General features: G+C 47.9%; 1 protein-coding gene across 1 annotated transcript in view; it reads left to right on the top strand.

Moving 5' to 3' along the window:
• The window catches only part of LOC118770503 (protein O-mannosyl-transferase TMTC1-like), a 94,902-nt gene that overhangs the window by 50,186 nt on the left and 25,006 nt on the right, over nt 1-19,710 (top strand). The window contains exons 7-8 of the mRNA XM_036518221.1: nt 2,510-2,699; nt 9,602-9,723. Coding sequence (XP_036374114.1) covers nt 2,510-2,699; nt 9,602-9,723 — 312 coding nt within the window. The remainder of the gene's footprint in view (nt 1-2,509; nt 2,700-9,601; nt 9,724-19,710) is intronic.

Genomic DNA, 19,710 nt, shown 5'->3' with positions numbered 1-19,710 from the left:
AGGCTCCACACGCCCACAGTGTGTCAGTGCAGAAGCCACGGCCAGTTACACACTCGGTGTGCAGTGCTCAGGTATTGCCATAGAGAAAAGCACGGCAGGAGGACAATCACAGAGGTAGCAGCATTGCAGAGCACTGACATGTAGTGGTTGCTACCGCCAATAAGTGAATATAGGCTTATAACCTGAAGGCTGTGTGGTCTAATCCAAGGAGGGACATTGCTGTTATATAACCTTGAGCAGTGCACCTTAACCTAAGTTCTAACCCTGTAAACTGCATGTGGGTAATGAAACTAATGAAATGAACCCTTTAATATTGACCTCTCAGTAATAAATATTCAGCTGACATTTAGTTGAAAAGATAGCTGACGTGCCTTTAGCTCTTTGAACCGGCAGCTACATCTGAGCTGTCGATAAAGCAATTCATATCATGTGTCGGCCAATGATATTTCTGTATGAATCGATAAAGTATCTGTCGCAAGTATTTATGATATCCCCTGGAAGAATCAATACCTAATCCTGCCCCATCTGCGGTAAGCCCTATGGAAATCAATCTGTCTTTCTGTCTCTATCTACTCTGTTGAACCCGCATTTTCCAAATCAATACAGTATATCTACCTCTGCCTTCGCAGTGGTGTTTCTGCTGTGCAGGCATTGTTCTGCAGATTGTGTCTGCATGAAGGAGCATCATCTCTGAGGCACCACTCTAATGCATGTTCAGGTCAATTCTCATTATCACTCTGCCCCTTACAGAGCACAAAGCCTATTATGGGGTGGTGTGTGACTGAGATTCTGAGTCAGGACAACCTTGCTGCAGTGTTGTATGACTTTGTGACAAAACTCTGGAGTGGGGTCGTGTCTTCTTCTCCCAAAGTATGAAAAACACAGCTTGGCCTACCCACAGAAGTTTCGAGGGACGAGGCTTTGATCTCGAGGCTTTCATAGGGTGTCCTGGCATTGATGTCTCTCGTACTATTGGGTATGTTCTGACTGTAGATTTTCCCAGTTAAAAGGTTGTTTTTTTCCCTCAAATCTGAGTGTGTCTCATTTGACAAGCCCTGGGGCGTAGTCTTGACTTATCACAGAACCTCTAGCTTTGTTGGATGGCAGACCCTTTGAACAAATGTGAATGTACTGGTAAGACACAATCTTAAGTGTAAAGGGTTCTGAAGTGCGCTTCTTTACAGAAAATTCAGTGTTCCATATTCAATGTTCTTTTGTGTTGGTCAAAAATTATGCTAGTCTCAGGGTGCTTGCCAAGAGAGGGAAGTCTGAACCTTCATTCAAATATTAAAACCTTGAATCTTAACAGCAATCACCCATGCATGCTGACCGCATTTTGTGAGGATTGTAGAAATGATGTAACTTTGCTAAAATGTGATTATTCACACACCATGTGGATATAACAAACAATGTCCCTTTGGACTTGGTGTCTGTTTAGATTATTGAAGCATACTGTTGAGATACATTAGGATAATGGATCGTTTTCATCTTTTTAAGTGCGCAGATTATTGTGTATTTCCTTTTGTGAACATTAGCACTTTGATGTCCCTGGATCACTCAAGTCTACATCATTAGAGTGTAGAAAGACTGCACGAATGCACATCTTAGATTTATATTTGCACACGTGTCCTTTTCCATCAAGCGGCTCACAGCTTTAGTTAATGTTAATGAATCTGCAATGTTAACGGCTTAACGAGAAGACATCCAATTTCCTCTCCCAGTGAAAATAAGCCGACCGAATCCCCAGTGGCCCTCACACGCCTGAGCAAGATCAATCATTGTTAGTGACTCTGACCTCAGAAGTAACGCTCGTCATGCCAGACGGCATCAGCGTTATTGGCTGGAATGAGAGGGCCCTGAGTTTGAGACTCACTCAGCAGGTACATGAACATGATGTTGGTAATGGACCCTACCTGACGATCCAGGACACGGTATGTGACTGTTTTAAGGTTAAAGGTTAAATTCCCAGGTGTAGGCCCCACTGATGTTCCCGTGAGCAAGGTGCTTAGCCTGAGTTGAGCAGCAGCAATTGATGCTTTGGAATTTAGACCAGAGTTACAGACTCAAATCTTCACTGGCAGACGGGTGTTGTACCCTGGAGCAAGGGGTTGAACATTCATTTCCTCTGGAAAAAAAAATACAAACAATTAAACAATTAAACTGTCTGTAATTGTTTACACCCTTAAGTTATGTTAAGGATGAGCTTCATAAGGAATGGTAAGTGAATACTAAGGGCGGCAGTGTGGCGTAGTGGTAAGGAGCAGGGATCATTACCAAAAGATAGCTGGTTCAATTCCCCACTGGGGCACTGCTGCTGTACCCTTGGACAAGGTACTTAATACAGAATACCCAGCTGTTTAAATAGATAATATGTAAAACTGTAACCTATGCAAGACGCTCTGGATAACAGCGCTGGCTAAATGACTGTAATGTAGTGTAATGTAATGTGTAATGTAAGGTGCTGAGGTGACTGCAGCCCTGATTTACGCCACCTCTGTGCCCCCCTCAGGTTCCTCACCTACTGCTACCTGCTGGTGTTTAACACCTGGCTGCTGCTGGCCCCCATCGTGCTCTGCTACGACTGGCAGGTGGGCAGCATCCCGCTGGTGGAGTCCCTTTGGGACGTGCGCAACGTCGCCGCCCTGCTGCTGGGAGTGGTCATGCTCTGCCTTTTCCTGAACTGCCTTACATCACTACAGGTGAGTGAGTCCTGTTTGCTGGCCCCTGCGCTCACACAGCTGACCTCACGCTATCTCAGCCGGTTATTTACAAACTCATTCCACCCACACATTCACTTATTATGCTTCAGATAAACCCCACCCACCCCCTCTGCCATATTTAAATACGGGTAAGCTCCACTCCCTCCATCTGCCTTATTTAAATACAAGTAGCTCCACCCCTCTTTCTGGCATATTTAATTACAATTAAGCTCCGCCCCTTCCTCTGTCAGCATTAGATACATAATCCCCTATGCCGGTTGTTCATTTCCACAGGACGGACAGCTGTACTGTATGCGTATACCTGTGTCTCTTCACTTTGCTTCAACCACGTCTCCTCTTTCCATGAAAGTCTGTCAGTGTTCAGAGCTTCCTGCTGGAGAAAGAGGACTGTTTGTCCTCTGTCTGATACCTTTTGCTCACCTCTCTTCTCTGTAACTCTGAAAGTTTGAAGACACTTTTTGCTCATTTCCGCATCAGTTCTCAAAGATGCATCTTTCCCCTTGTGGATTTACCATTTTTCTTTCTTCCTGGAAGAAAAACAGAAAAGTCTGCCATCGCCTTGGCCCGCTCAGATCTCTCTCATATCTGACTGTGTGGCAAAGCAGTCTCTGCCCACTGCCTGTTCCTCCCAAGACCAGCACAGCAGGCTGCCTCGTCCGACGTCCTTGGACAGAGAGGGCAGACTTTTCCACTGTCTTCTGATTTTCTCCCTCTTTATCTCCATGTGAAACAGACAAACTGTCCTCTTTCTCCAGCAGGGAGCTCTGAGCACCAGAGAGTCCCAGAACGAGTGGGTGAGGAGCGGAAAGTCTTTATACACACACATCTTAACACATATCTTAAAGAGAAGTGGAAGTGAGTCTTTACTTTGGTCCGATCCGCCAACGGTGTGGAGCTGCATGAGCACATGTCCTCTAGAGAGACTCTTCACCGCTGTTGAGCTAATCTTCAAAAGCCTCTCCCACTGAAGCTGTTGGTTTTTGTTCCGGGCTATGCATTCCATTACCCACACATGGTCTGAAAGCAGGGTGTGCACAGTGATAGGAGAAGTTCCCCTGGTTTACCCAGCAGCCCATAGAAGACAGTCTGGAGAATCTCAGTGTTTTGTGGTGTTCTGTTTTTTTTACTGGAACCAAGTAATCTCAGGGCAATCACTGCTGCTTCTCTTGTGAATTTCTCTTTCTTTGTGGTGTTGCTCTCACACCAGGCCTTGCCAGCAATACCGATCCTCTTCCAGCTGAAAGTGAATACATGTGCACTGTGCACTGACTGGGTTGGAGATGAGCTTTTAGCCAATTTAATCCTGTGGAACTCTCTTAACCTCTCTCCTAAATCTCCTAGTCATTTGAGACTGCTGGCCTGATGCAAACAGAAGAAACTCATATCTAAACGAGTAAAGAATCCAGAATCCTTGGTTTTTAGCCTCTGTGCTCTATTTTCGCTTAGTACATTCTTAGCTGTGTACTCTGTGTTCTGAACTCCGTGCCCCCAGCCAGTAACCCTGAGTTTCTGTGCTCTGTACTTTGAGCAGCGTGTACAGATCATTGTGTCCCTGGTGCTATGGTCTCAGGTGCATGGTGATTGTGTTGCAGATGTGTTAAAAAGCGTAGATCCGTCAGACTGTAGATCCATCACACTGACAAACTGCCCCAGTACAGGAGCAGAGGGGCGTGGCTCCCCTCCCAGATGAGCTTTGTCACACAATGGCTGAATGCATAATTTACAGCACGCAGCCTGGAGAGGGCTGACACAGTAATGTGACAAGCAAACAGCAGCACCACTGGAGGATCACACGAAGAGTGAGCAGGATTTGCATGTGAGATATTCTGATGTCTAGGGGTGTGGTTTATAAAGAGGTATGGAGACAGTTTACTTACGATTACATACTATTTTGTTTTATAGACCAATAGCATTCGTTTCATAATCCACAACGCTGTATCGTTCAGTTATTGATCTGCGTCGCAGTGTTAGTGTTCCAGTGACCAAACTTCAAGGAATTTGACTACTTAAATAAAGGGTATTTCCCTTATTTCTGACACAATGCAACAAGACCAAGACTAATGCACTTAAATGGGCCTATGTCCTAAACAGATTGACTTTGAGTGAAGTCTGTAAAGAGAGCGCTCTGTGACAGAAACAAAGGGTCTTTTTTAATGGTCTGACCATCAGCGTATCTGTCCAGTCAAACGTATTCAGGTATCATAGACTGTGTATTCGATATGGACGGCATGCTTTTTCAGTGAGCGCTTTGTCCTGTGCGGGTCTGCGGGGGTGTTGTCTGTTACTTTGCGCCATGCCCCAGAGTGTGACATGTGCCAGAGTCTCGTGCTGCGCTTTTGAACTCGAGCCGCGTGTGTGGGTGTGCAGGCAGTACACCCCAGCAGTCTCGCTTCCAACCGGTAACGATGTCACTGCATTCAAATTTCAGTACACATGCTCTCTTTGGTTGAAGCGTGTTGTTCGCTGGGAATTAACCCTGTAAACTTTTCTTTATACCGGATGCTTTTCTTGGCTTAAGTAAAAGAGGAAAGTGATATTTCAATATACTTTACCTTGACAGGCAATTAAATTAAGCAGAAGATGTCATCACCGCGCAGTAATTACAGGCTGTAATTGCACATGCTTCATTTTCTGGCTAAGTGCGATCTCTTGGCTGCTGTTTGCGACAAAATGCAGAGTGTGAAGATAAAAGACACCAAATCAAATCTTAAGTACTTAATGTGCTGCAGTGTGAACGTGTTACGCGCTGAAAATTCAACTTTGATGAGACCATCGGCAAACTGTGATGAATGGCAGTTAAAGAGAGCATTTAAAACTGTGGAAGAGCACTATTGAGTGATATGAATGTTTGATTTAATATAGAAGTTATTATCCTCTGGCCACCTGTATGATATTCATCTGTATCTGCCTTCTGAAACGTTTAACTCTGTAACCGGAATGCCTAAATTTGAGAAATGTTTTAACTGTATTTAGTCCAGAAACAGTTTTTTGGATACAGTACACCCTTCAGTCTCTGTTGCTGGACCTCGTTCAAGTCAACCTCAGCCTCTTACATCATAGTCTCATATCCAAGCAGTTTTGTATCATGCCTTTTCATTCATTTTGCCAAGCTGGGGAGGAGGGTTTTTTCATCATGGTTTTTTTTGCTTGTTAACCCCTGCAGTAGCCTTCCCCCAGGGCCTGTTTAAGCCCTCTGTGCTGTAGCTCTCAGACAGAGACGTTAGGCAGGGAGAGGGGAAGGGACAGTGATTTTTCAGCCGGAAGGAGGGAGTGTGAAGCCCTTTGATGGATGTAGAGGTGATTAATAGTGCTGTAGCCGGGTGCAGAGCGGGCGGCGTTTGTGCTCTAATCTGCTGAGAGCAGGGATTGGGACACTGGAGCGTGACAGAGCTCCGTCCCTCTGGGGGCTACGCGGCCTGCGTCTCGGTGACACGTTATCCGGCCAGAGCCGTTGCCGTGGCACTCCGCCGTCGCCGGGAGCGAGGTCATCGATTATGGATGAGTGTGTCGTCCCGCTCACCCTGGGCCCCGCGGGGACCTTGTTCATGCCGCCCTCTCGTTCTTCGTGACAGTGAGGCAAAATCCATCTGAGACCTTGACACGGGGTCAAAGGTCATGTGTTGAACTCCTCTGTCTGCAGTGAGGCAATTGCAGATGAGTCTCATGAGTTTGAAGGGCAGACATTGACCATGAAAGGATGCTCGGTATCTGTGCTGGCAGCATCCCAGGTTCCCAGCATTTGATGCAGAACAGAGCGTGGATATGCAGGACATGTGAGGTCTTCATCAGTGTTAGCCTGTGCAGGATTTGATGGTGATTGGTTGGGTGACTGGCCGGTGGGCGTGTCCTTAGCACTGTGTGAACCCTGAATAGCAACCCCACACTGAAAATTCATCACATGCTTGAACGATACACTCTCCTCCAGAGACATCAGTCTGAGAAAGGTCACAGCGAGCTGCTGCCGTCTTGCTGAAAAGGTCCATTGATCAGCCATTGTTTTGAGGAGGCTTTTTCGAGCGGTCTGATTCCCCTCTGTGAAATACCTGAGGAGCACCTCAGCATTCCCAGACTCCAGCCCCACCTTTACCCCGTTGCTCCATCTGCCAGCTTGTACAGCCATGTGACTGCGGAGGGTGATGTCATCTGTCACCGTACCAACTACAGAAGGCTGGCCCGACTCGGAGAGAGCCTTTACCTCAGACCTCCCCTCTCTGTCGGTTATGGCCAGCAGGTGTGGCTGCCAAGGGGTATTCATCCGTACTGCTGCTCTGGCGCTCAAATGAGAGGCCGACGTGAAAGCTAGCATGTCTGTGCGCGAGCAGAGCAAAGGGGAAGAGGAGCCTTTGCACCAGGGAGGAGTGCATGAGAGCTGGCAGCAAGCCTGTGGACGCATGGATGTGTTACAAAGCGAGAAGCGCATGCACAGCCAGGAAAAGGCCTGCTTGCAAACACTAAACTAATTAGCACATGATGTGGGGCAACGGTGGAGTGTAGTGGTAAGAACAGGGCTCATAACCAAAAGGTTGCAGGTTTGATTCCCCGCTGGGGCACTGCTGCTGTACCCCTGGTCAAGGTACTTAACCCACAATTTCCTCAGTAAAAATCCAGCTGTATGTGTATATATATACACAATTTGTAACCTACATGTATGTAAGTGGCTCTGGATAAGAGCGTCTGCTTATATTACATTACAATAATGTAATATAATGACGTGCACATCACAATCCAAACACTGAGACCTGGCCATGACCTAAACACCACTGTTAGGGGGCAACAGTCCAAACTGCACTGTGACTGGGGCATGAGCTAAGCCTTTTAGAGGAACACAGCCCAAACCTTGCTCAGGCGAGGTCACAACTTAAATATCACTCTTAGGGGGGGTCACAATCCAAACCCCATTGTGATGTAAATGCCACTGTGACAAGTTACAGACAGCCTTGGTGTGATAAGTTCAGAACGGGGAGTATGGCAGGACTGGTGATCAGAGGAGGGCAGGTTACACAGCAGGGGCAAACGCGGACCAGCCCCAGCTGGCGGGATGCTGCTCATCGATCCGAGTCCGGGACAAACGGCGGGCCCGTCCGCCCGTATCGACTCGGCTGCGGGGACACGGAGGAGCGAGCGGCTCTTCTAGACGGAGCTGAAACCGGGCCAACGCCAGCAGCCACATTCGACACACCCCAGCAAACGAACCCCTCTGATCCTGCAGTAATAGCCCGCTGGAGTGAGCGTGATTGTACACGCTCGGGAACGGCTGCGGGGTGCACCTTGCCAGAGCTGAGAGAATTAAGAGGCATGCGAGGTTTGTTTCATCAACACCGCGTTGTAATGCGGCGCTCATTAACCCACTGCGCAAATCGGTGGAATTATTGCCGACAGATTCATTAAACGAATTAGACCTTGCTTGTCGCAATAGATGTTAAGTGTGTTTGCATTAAGGAAAGAGCCAAGGTCGCTAATTAAAAATGAATGGCTCAGATATTTAGTTTATGCAAAATAAATTAACTGAGAGTTGTTTATTTTTTTTGCTAATGTCTTAATGAATTCGCAGGCTGAGTTCGATTTCGTAGTTGCACACATTAATCAGTTGTTCACAGAGTAAAGAAGAATAAAGTGCCGACAGCAGGTGTATGAACCAACTGATGACAAACACATGAAAGTGATCTTAAAACTTTTTTTAAACTTTAAACTATAATTACCTTTAAATAATTCAAAACGGTAAACATGCTGCCTGAAGTGTCGTTAGGTGTAGGCGTATGTAGCACATTTTATCAGGTTGATTAATTGTGTTTTCCAGCATCTCTTAAGAAAGCTGTGGGCTCATGTAGGAACCCTACAGAGCTGTGTAATATCTGAAAATCAGTTACAGTAAAAATCATTTTTTAACGCGTGTGAAAATCTCAGAGCCTTTTTATCTCCAGCCTCCGAAGTGTTTGTTTGCACTGATGTGCTGTCGATGCAAACAAGCAGTAATCTGATGAACTGCACAAACCCTTCATTGTGACCATTATTACCAGGTCACAAAGTGTCAGGGCAGGCTTGTGTTTGAGTGTACTGTGCTGTGTTAGAGGCAGATGTGTGTTTGGATGTGCTGTGTCACAGGCAGCTGTGTGTTTGGATGTGCTGTGTTAGAGGCAGCTGTGTGTTTGGATGTGCTGTGTCACAGGTAGCTGTGTGTTTGGATGTGCTATGTCAGGGGCAGCTGTGTGTTTGGATGTGCTATGTCAGAGGCAGCTGTGTGTTTGGATGTGCTGTGTCACAGGCAGCTGTGTGTTTGGATGTGCTGTGTCACAGGCAGCTGTGTGTTTGGATGTGCTGTGTCAGGGGCAGCTGTGTGTGGATGTGCTGTGTCAGGGGCAGCTGTGTGTTTGGATGTGCTGTGTCAGGGGCAGCTGTGTTTGGATGTGCTGTGTCAGGGGCAGCTGTGTGTGGATGTGCTGTGTCAGGGGCAGCTGTGTGTTTGGATGTGCTGTGTCAGGGGCAGCTGTGTGTTTGCATGTGCTGTGTCAGGGGCAGCTGTGTGTTTGGATGTTCTGTGTTAGGGGCAGCTGTGTGTTTGGGTGTGCTGTGTTGGGGCATGTGTGTATGTGGATACATGCAGTGGGGTGGGGATTGTCGCCTGGGTAAGTGGGCTGGTTCTCCATGTGATGCTCCCTGTGTGACGCTCCCTGTGTGACGCTCTATGTGTGACGCTCCCTGTGTGACGCTCTATGTGTGACGCTCTCTGTGTGACGCTCCCTGTGTGACGCTCTCTGTGTGACGCTCCCTGTGCGACGCTCCCTGTGTGATGCTCTCTGTGTGACGCTCTCTGTGTGACGCTCCCTGTGTGACGCTCTCTGTGTGACACTCCCTGTGTGACGCTGCCCTCCTCTCTCCTGTAGAGACTGGAGAAGCGGGAGGTGCTGGTGGGGCTCCTGTTCCTGGTGTTCCCCTTCATCCCTGCCAGCAACCTGTTCTTCCGTGTGGGCTTCGTGGTGGCCGAGCGTGTCCTCTACATGCCCAGGTGAGTGATCCTGGAACAGGTGTGTAAGGTGTGTGTGCCGAGTGTGTGAGGTGAGCCTGGCCTAGGTGTCTGAGGTGTGTGTGCCGAGTATGTGAGGTGAGCCTGGAACAGGTGTGTAAGGTGTGTATGCTGAGTGTGTGAGGTGAGCCTGGAACAGGTGTGTAAGGTGCGTATGCTGAGTGTGTGAGGTGTATTTAGGTATGTCAGTAGGAGGGGGGTGGAGGGGTCCAGGTAGAGGCTGGTGGGTGAGTGCGAACCAGCTCACTGGTTTTTAATGAAAGGACTTCTCTGACCATCCTCCTCTGAGGCTGTTCTGGATGCTTCTGTGTGCTTTGGGTTCTGCAGAGATTCAGCCAAAACGCTTTATTCTTTATTACCACATGGCCGACCAGTGCTGCCTAGGCTTCACCGCTTTGGTATGTTGCTAGTTCTTCTTATATGTGTAGGGAGCAGGAGGGGGGGAGGTGTATTTAGGGTATTGTTATGAGGTGGACGAGCAGCTCTAGTACTGTGGTCTATTATTTATATGTACCTTCAGGGGGTTTTGCCTGTAGGTAATTGAGAGCTGGATTCTGCTCCTATGGAGATGTTGGTCCCTGCTGGTCTATCTCTTGTTACCTGTGCATTCAAAAGCAAGCATCTGAGGCTTGCTGGTGTAAAAGAGCATTACAGATAGTGTTCTGTGGCTCCAGACAGAGGTTTCATTACTTCATTAGAAAGCTCCCGACTGGGACAGAGCCTGGAGCAAGGCTGTGTGCGCGTGTCTGCACCCAGGGAGGCGCGTAGCCTTGCTAAGCACAAATGAAGAATCTCTCTCTCCCCCTCTTGTCTTCTTTTCTCTCTCTCTCTCTCTCTCTTAAGCCCTCTCTCTCGCTCTCCTCTCACTCTGTCTCTCTCTGTCCCTCCTCGCATTCCCTCTCCCCCTCTCTTTCTTCTCATGCCTTTTCTCTCTCCTTTTTTCTCATTCTTTCTGTTCCCTCTCTCTCTCTCTCTCTATCCTCTTGTTCTTTCTCTCTCCTCCCTACTCATTCCCTGTCTCCCTCTCTCTCTTCTTGTTCCTGCTGTCTCTCTTCTCTTGTTTCCTCCATCTTCTCATTCCTTCTCTCTCTCCTCTCTCGCTCTCGTTCCCTCTCTCTATGTTCTTGTTCTTTCTCTCGCTCCTCTCTTCTTCTGTCTCTCTCTCGTCTTGTTCCCTCTCTCTCTCTTCTCTTGTTCCCTCTCTGTCTTCTCATTCCTATCTGTCCGTCTTGTCATTCCTTTTCTCTCTCTCTCTGTCTCTCATCCCCCCTTCGTAATCCTCATCCCGTAGCAGCCTCCCTGCAGCAGAGCTCATGAATGATTCATCAGAGGGGCATACCCTGCTGCGCCGCTCTGTGAATAGAGAGCGATGTCGTCTCTCAACAGGTGATCGCGTATCGGTCACTGTGATACAGCGAGCTGGGCTGGGGGGTCACAGGGGGAGGCGTGGGGGGTGCCCCAGGTGCCTGTGTGTGCACGGTGTGTGGGTGTTTGGTGCAGCCGGGGGGGTGGTTCGGGTGCTGAGCCCATGACCCACATTCAGTGCATAGAACCCTGGGAGCTACTGTGAGCACTCCGGTACAAATGCAGCTGTTTCACTGAGTTCTACTTAAAATATGTGCAATCAAAGATGTAAGGAATTAAATAATAGAGGGAATTCAGACAGACAGAGAGGAGACTTGAGCTACTGACAAATTATGGCACATTTTATCATCACACTCTGTGTTTCCTCTGTCTGTCTGCTATCCCTCTGTCTGTGTTCCCTTAATCTCTCTGTCTGTTAACCCCTTTGTCTGTCTGTCTGCATTCCCTCTGTCTGTCTGTCTGTCTGCATTCCCTCTGTCTGTCTGTCTGTGTTCCCCCTGTCTGTCTGTCTGTCTGTCTGTCTGTGTTTCCTTTGTCTGTCTGTCTGGTTTCCATCTGTCTGTGTGGCTTCCCTCGGTATGTCTGTCTCTTCCCTCCAGCTTTGAGGGTGTGCGGCTACAATAGTTGTCACTAAATTTGTTTCCCACAGTGGTGGAGTGGATGGCAACTCTTTTCTGCATTTTGCATGAATGAATGGAGAGCAGTGCTCAAGTGGCTCTTCTTGTATCTGGTGCTTAGGGAAACACTCTTGTTTGTCTACAGTCCTTTTCTCTGAATGCTCTTATTTCTCCTTCTGCTGTCAACAGTCTCTACTTTCTCTTTTTTGCTGCCTGAGGAAAACTGTGGGTAGAAACTCATTTCAGTGCAGCTTGCTGAGTGTATGCATACGAGCCAGTGTTCTATGAGCTACTGTAGCCCAGCGTCACCCTCAGCTGATTAAAATCTTGCTAATATCGAGGTTTGCTCACTTGCTTTCTTTGATTTTGTCTTGTTTTGTTTGTTTTGTTTCCCGTGAGGCCTGTTGCCTCCTGGCTGTGTGTGTGTCTCAGGCAAGTCTGTTCTGAGTGTAAGTGAAATTTCACAGTAGGAGAAATTTCACAGTAGGGACTGATAGTCTGTCTCCAGCAAAACACGTCAGCGGGAGGCGCTGTAGACTGCAATCACTCCCGCCACCACTTCCTTCCCCTCAGTTCCCTTTCTCCCTCCATCCCTCTCCTCTCTTTGCTGACAGCAGAGGGGTTAGCGCATAATTCTGTCCTGTGTGTGTGTGTGTGTGTGTGTGTGTGTGTGTGCACGCACGTGTATCTGTGTGTGTGTGTGTTTGTGTGCACGCACGTGCGCATGTACGTGCATGTGTGCATATGTGTGCGTGCGTGTATGCATCTGTGTGTGTGTGTGTGTGTGTGTGTGTATGTTTGTGGTTATTGGTTCTGCTAAATGAATCCCTGCCTCAGTGAGAGGAATCATCAGCTTCCAGTGGCTGTGTGATCTCTGGATTCAGTACTGAGGGGGAACTGGGGCCTTCTGCTCTGGAGGCATTACATTCACGCATCTTAATACCTCTCAAGTCAGGGATGTTTGCTTTTAGGGCGCCTTGGCCTGATATCTGAAAAATTGTCAGTCCTTGACTTTAGTGTTAATGTTTGCCTTTAATTGAATAGATGTGCTGCAGCTTGGTATTTGCTCTCTCAACGTCACATTAAGTGTTTGAATAATCAGTCCCTGAGATGGATTCCCTGGGTGGGAAGTACATAGCAAGAAGATACCCTTTCAAGCCTGTTTGATGGCTGTCCAGTCAAACTCCAGATTCCTCTCTTTCAGAGAGAAATGCTTGGTGTGGGTCTAACAGCATCAGCTCTGAGCAGGTTTTAATTACGGGAACTGTGGATGGTTCCCCAGACCTGACTCTGAAACACAGCACCCAGCACCTTCGCACCTGTCCTCCCGCAGGTGAGAGGGAGCGAGTAGGTACCTCCTTCTGTTCCACGGTCACCTCAGCTGTCTTCATCAAGGCCACCACTGCCTTCTCCTGCTCCTGGCAGCCAAGCTGCAGTTTTCTCTCGCGTTGCTTCATGGGTCCGTGGCTCCCTGGTGGAAAATAATGGACGGTAGAGCTGTGGAGCCCAGCGGCAGGCCTCTTTTGAATGACCGCCCGTGTTTCTCTGACACAGAGATGTGCGAGAGGCTGCTCTCTCTGAGATGCTTCTGAACAGTGCAGGCCTATGGGCAAGAAACAGGGGCGAGAGAAGAACTGAGAGTGTCCTGTACCTGCTTCGGATTCATGCGGATCAAAAGAGATTGAGGAGAGGTTCTGGAGGCTTCACGTGAAGCGCACAAAGGTCACGCTGTCGCAGATGCAACGAGTGAAACAGAACTGACTGCTAACGGCCCAGAGCAGGCGGAGGATAGGTATCTAATGAATATAATCTCTCCCCCTGCCCTATCTGAAGATGCCCGGTCACTGCTGCTCCTCTCTGAAAGGAGGAGCCAAACCCCTCTCTCTCACATCACACGGGATCACACTAAGCATACCAGCTCCCCATTGGGTCAGCCCATCTATCAGACCCCCTCATCCACTGCCACATACAGCACACAGCTCACACACATACACAACATGAATACTGATGCAGATCAGAGTACAGTAATGGGAAGAGTAGCAGTTATTTATATGTAAATAATGAATATGCAATTATACAATACATTTCATGCTCATAAAGTAAAACGTGCTGCAGTCTTAAAATGTAACGCTGAGGGACCCGCTGAGGGACTGCGTCAGATGTACATCTCCTAGGTTTATTGCTTATTTATGCAACATTAAACAAACTCCAGCCCCTCCAGGTTGCTTTTATTATTTACCGGATTACCTATATGAGCAGTGGATTGCGGTTCATGCTATAGGAGCAGCACAAGTCCATTTTTGTTTTGCTCAGCAACAAAAGCTCATTTATTTATCTGAGAGTGGAGTACTGTGGGCTGAACGAAGGAGGGTTCGGTTTGAATGAGGCGTTGTTAGATTTGAGCCTGGGTGAAAGGATTAGTCTTTGGTTTTAGAGGTCAATTGGTGTTTTAAATTTCTGTACTTCCCCACCTTGAACATCTGCTAGTGTAATTGAGTTACCTTTCCCAGCGTACTGTGTCATGATGTGTGTACAGTACATGTAAGCTGATAAACCCATCCCCCCCACACACTTTTGCTTGTATGTACTCTCTCCCCTGCCAGTGCACAGTATCTGAGCATAAATCTCAGGGAATCAAAGAAACGTGTCAGGTGTGCGGAAATGCTGTGTAATTTCACTGCCTGGATCTGAAACACACGTGTGTGAGATTAAAGCGGCATCCCTGGTGAGCTGAACTGAGCGTATGCACTGTGTTTATCAGACAGAAATCCAATTCTGTGATTAAACCCACATGTAGGGTGTTCTCCCTCTTTCTGTCTCTCTCTGTCTTTCTCTTTCTTTTTCTCTCCCTCTCTCCTTCTCCCCCTCTCTCTCCCTTTCTCTCTCATCCTTCTCTCCCTCTCTCTTTCCCTCTCTCTCTCTCTTTACTTCCAGCTCAGGTCAGACTCGCTCACTGTGAGATTACTGGCACATTCTGAATGTTAATGAGAGGTGTAATGTGTAAATGGCATGGCGTGTAAGAACCGCTCTTGCTCACTCTATCTCAGAGCACAGCACAGATTTGACACCCTCATTAAATGTAACCACACACAGTACTTCAGGACCTAATCCCTTCCTGCTGTGCTACACCGGGAATGTATCTTTGTACCCATGGGAAATGATTCCCTGATTTTTCTCCATTCACTTGTCTGAAATTAGATATTTTTTCTGTATTGTTTGCAATACACATCATGAGCGTGAGCAGGCTGTTAACCTTTTGAAATGGAATTTCAGGGAATGTTGCAGTTCAAGGGAGGGTAATTATTTTTGTAAATGCTGCAAGATCGGAGAGCCTAACTCTGACAGTAGTGTTTTGTGTAGCCATAGTTACCCTCCTTGGTTGTGCAGCATTGCAATTTCGACTATACAGTTAGTATTTATCATTAGTTGGATTGATTTGGTGTACGTTGTTTGTCCTCTCAAATTGACTAGGCGTGATCATTATCTTTCATTCTCTTTATCTTTGGTTGTGTGTAATGTGTAAAGAGGCACATGCTCACAAGATGCCCTGTTCAACCTCTTTAATGACCTGAATGACCTTAAATGACCTACAGCCAAACACTGGCTTCCAGTCTTTTTCGTAACAGGTATGGTAGTGTGAGTGTGTGCTCTACACAGGTTGCAATTAATGTGAATTTTCTTGGCATAGCCTATACTGTGTACATTAGTGTGACGTTTAATGTGAGGGTTTTGGCTTCTGCCACAGTACTGCTGAAGGGCCATTCTTCGACTGCCCTGAGCTCTGTGTGTGCCAGAATCCCAGTGCATGATGGGACTTTACTGAAGGTGATGAGATCATAATAATATATTGTTTACTTTATCACCTGCTGAGAGGAGCTATAAGAAGAGCAGTCAGGTGAGAAATTGGAGTGAGACGTTTGAAGGTCTTTGAAAGCTCTAGTTTTCTGTTTTGTCTCTGCAGCAAGGACGGGGGATTTGGGGGGGCAGGGTGGGGTTGTAGGGGAAGAGAGAAAGAGAGAGAAAACTGGCTCTGAGGCTTACAGAAGAACAGAGACACACATTCAACCTCAGACCAAACCGCTGATGATAAAAATCCACAAGCAAAAAATATTTATTTGACCTTGAAAACTGATACATTGAAAATGAGATAAAATTGAAGAATAATTAAGTATGCATGCTGTTCCCCTACGGCTAGAAGCCTTATATTGCCTTGGACTGCCTTAAGGTTAAAAAGAAAGACAATTCTTAAAGCGCAGCCTTTATGACCTCAGCCTAGCAATGCAAACATGCACATAAGGAAACATCCGTTGCCTCATTTATCAACACGCACTTAGAGACATAAGTAACCTCTCATGCATAAAAAGCAGCAGTTGCATATGTATAAGAAACACACACACACACACACACACACATTTAGGTCATATTCTAAATGCTTTCGTAGGTGTGTGTTTGATTTTGCATAAAACCTCTGCTCTCCTCCCACCTCTCCACATACGGTAATCTGGGACTGGGATTCATTTTAATATCAGAGGTTGAGTTAAGAAGCAAAATGGGCTTTTTTTTTTTTTTGGTTTTCCAACTCTCTGAGCCAGTGTGTCAAACTGTCATCAAAAGCAGAAGGCTGACAATGCTGTGGATGCAGCATTGACTGAACAGGTGACATGACAACTGAGCTTGGGGGGGATTCGCAGGCTTAGTGCAAGTGAATGACATGGTGCAGGCCTTTGTAAATAGTTAAATACGCCTCACAGAAAAATAAAAAGGCTGAGTTGGCACTATGTCGCGTTTCATCTCATTCAGAAGTTACTAGAAGTGTGAACTATAGACATGTGATTAGTATCGTGCAGTTCTGTGTGAGAGGAGAATGGGGGGTGGGGGGGTGGGGGGGGGGGGGGGTGGGGGGCGGAATCCAGCATGATATTGGGCACAGTGACCAATTATGTCACGTTTCATCTCCTTCAGAAGTTACGTGTGAACTGTAGACATGTGATTAGTATCGTGCAGTTCTGTGTGAGAGGAGAATGGGGGGTGGGGGGGTGGGGGGGGGGGGGGTGGGGGGCGGAATCCAGCATGATATTGGGCACAGTGACCTATTATGTCATTCAGAAGCATTGCAGGTGACTGGCTTCTCCCCTAATGCTCTCAGGTCTCATAAGGATCAGATGTTTCTGGGAGGGAGCAAGAGACAGAAGGACGGGGGAGAGAGATAGGCAGAGGCGAGGGAGAAAGACGGGAGAGAAAGAGAGAGAGAGAGAGACAGGAAGAGTGTGAGAAAGAAAGAGAGAGAGACAGGAAGAGTGTGAGAAAGAAAGAGACAGACAGAGAGAGAGTGAGAGCGCTTCCACTCCATGGTTCTCAGCCGTACCTGTGGCCCCTTGCGGTCAGACTTCCTGCCTCACCCCACAGGATTTATGACCACACACAACCTGCTCTATGTGTTTATATCTGCAGTATTTCAGAGGTCAGAGGTCAGTGCAGGAAGGGAATGTGATCAATACGGCGCAGTCTGGGGGAAACCTCCCTGAGCAGGCAAACATGGTCTGCAGGATCATAACAAGACTGCAGTGAGCAGAGGATGGTTGACTGAAGTGCCTCTATGTTTGGAAAGGTGCTCTGTGCATAGCGTGTTGTGCAAGGAGCATGAAGCGATGGAGAGAGTATTGATTCCCACATACAAGCACCTGGGCTTAACACCAGCTGGGCCAGAGGTACAAGAAACAAGTTCAAAGAGGATGAACATCAGAGTGAAATATCTAAAGCAGTTTGAAAAGACGGTGAACACCATTGCTGTCTTACCATCTGCTGGTTACAGAAGGAGGTTTACTGAAGGAGGCCTTGCAGTGCTGATGGGAACTTCACCTGTGCTCTATGTTTGGACCCTAAAACACACATGGACACACCTCTTCTGGAACCCAGAGCCCTGAATGGCTATCTTGGCCATGCAGTGCGCAGAGGTAATTATAGACTCTGAACTGTGGCTTGGCTTTCACCCCGAATACACAGTGCACAAGAGAGCCGGTCCATTGGTTGCAGTCGGAACTGATGCTTTTATCCCGGGGACAGCAGATCCAGTCAGACAGCAGCGGTCAGCATTACTGTCCTCCCAACCTTTCAGCCCATCATTTATTCCCTGCTCCGGCTCCCACAGTCACCCAGCCAACCAGTTAATGGGGATGGATTTCTCATTAAGGGGGCCGGAGGGTTTTTTCACAGTGCAGGCAGCGTGTCTCCCTGAGACACAGACACAAGGCCCCGTCATGAACGCCCCCCCTCCCCCCCCCCCCACCCCCGTCACATCATCCCCACCCCGCCCCCATCCCCCCACCACAACCATGACACTCGAGTCTCACTGATCTCCTGTCACTTTTGTGGCCTGAGGGAGCAGCAGATACGTCTGCTTGTCTGCTGGTGTGGGGATGAGCAAGTCCAGCATACTGCCTGTGGGGAGAGCGGAAAACTATGTGTCTGGCAGAATGGTACTTTAGTACTTTATCCGTTAGCTCTGCAGGCACTCTGACTAAATGGGCAGTGGGGTAATACTGCATATTCAAAGGGGCAGAAAGCACCCTGGACATGATCTCCTCATGGTCTCTGAGTCTGTTAATGCTCAGCATGGCTGGAGTCTACAGCGTGGCTCTCTCTCCCTCTCTCCTGAAGATACATCACATCTGTTACAGACCTCGTTCTGCTGAGTTAGATGAGAGGCTGAACACACAGCGTGTGTGTGTGTGTACAGTGTGAGAGAAGTTTTAGCTGGAATTATCCGGATAGTGTGGGAGGTAGGATTTCATCTCCTGGGGAGATCAGTGTGCGTTTGGGGGAGAGGATGGTGGTGGGCCTGGATCATCCTGCATTTTGCAGTTCAAAAGCTTGTTTAGCAGAGCTCACACTTACTGTACACAAACGCGGCTGGCTGAGATGCGCATGATGGTGGAGACAGGTAGCTGTGTGAGGGGTGTTGTTACAAAATGCAGTAACACTTTCAGTGCCACAGATGGACATATGTGCGCGCGCACTCACACACACACACACACACACACACACACACACACACACACACACACACACACACACACGCACGCACACACACACACAATATCTCAGCTGCTCTCATTGGTTTTTGAAATGAGGATGCTCTATTCACCATAGCACTGGAGCTTGCTTGTTCAGTGCAGACGTTTGATGACAAGATCAGAAAAAAAAACAGGAATTTATTTTTTTTCTCTCTTTTTTTTCCCCCCTCATTCAGTCTCAGTCTCAGTGTGTCTGTTAAGGGTTCGTTCAGGAAATCTTTTCCTCCTTCCTCTCTCCTGCGGAATCTCGTTCTCACAGAGCCATCTGCAATGCGAAGCCCGGGATTTGCATTCATTTCCATGCTGGCTGGCTCTCGCACTCCTGGCTTCTGTATACTGCCTATGAAATGAATTCCTCAAGTGTCGAGGGGCGGGGGGCAGGGGGTGGGGGGGGGGCATGGAAGTGTTGTCACACTGCACTGTTTGTTGATGGGGACCCATGTGTTCTGCACGCCTGGGGGCCAGGCCTGTGTCAAGGGGGCGGTGCAGCTCCTCAGAGGGGAGTGGCTTCCCCTTGCTGCATGTGAAGTTAAATCTGCAGAGAAACGATCAGCGGAGCCGTTTAAACCGGCAGCACTCTGGTTAATTGATATTTAATTGCGCACATTTTCCTTGGGTTTTCTTTTCCAAGCCTTTTTTTTTCGTGTTGTGTTTAACTGTTAATGCAGGATTGGAACTCCTGCTGTGTCCCCTGAGAGGGAGGGAGAGAGAGAGAGAGGGAGGGAGAGAGAGAGAGAGAGAGAGAGAGAGAGAGAGAGAGAGAGAGAGAGATGAGTATACCAAGGGTTCAGAGAAGCTTCTGCAGCCCTGCAAGCTCACGCGCACACACACACACAGCCACACATATACACACAGCCACAAACACACACGCACATTTATACACATCTACACACACACAGATACATACACACATG

This window comes from Megalops cyprinoides, chromosome 23 (assembly GCF_013368585.1).
Source record: "Megalops cyprinoides isolate fMegCyp1 chromosome 23, fMegCyp1.pri, whole genome shotgun sequence".
Taxonomy (NCBI): domain Eukaryota; kingdom Metazoa; phylum Chordata; class Actinopteri; order Elopiformes; family Megalopidae; genus Megalops; species Megalops cyprinoides.
Note: the sequence above shows the minus strand (reverse complement) of the source record. Positions and strands in the feature narration are given on the sequence as shown.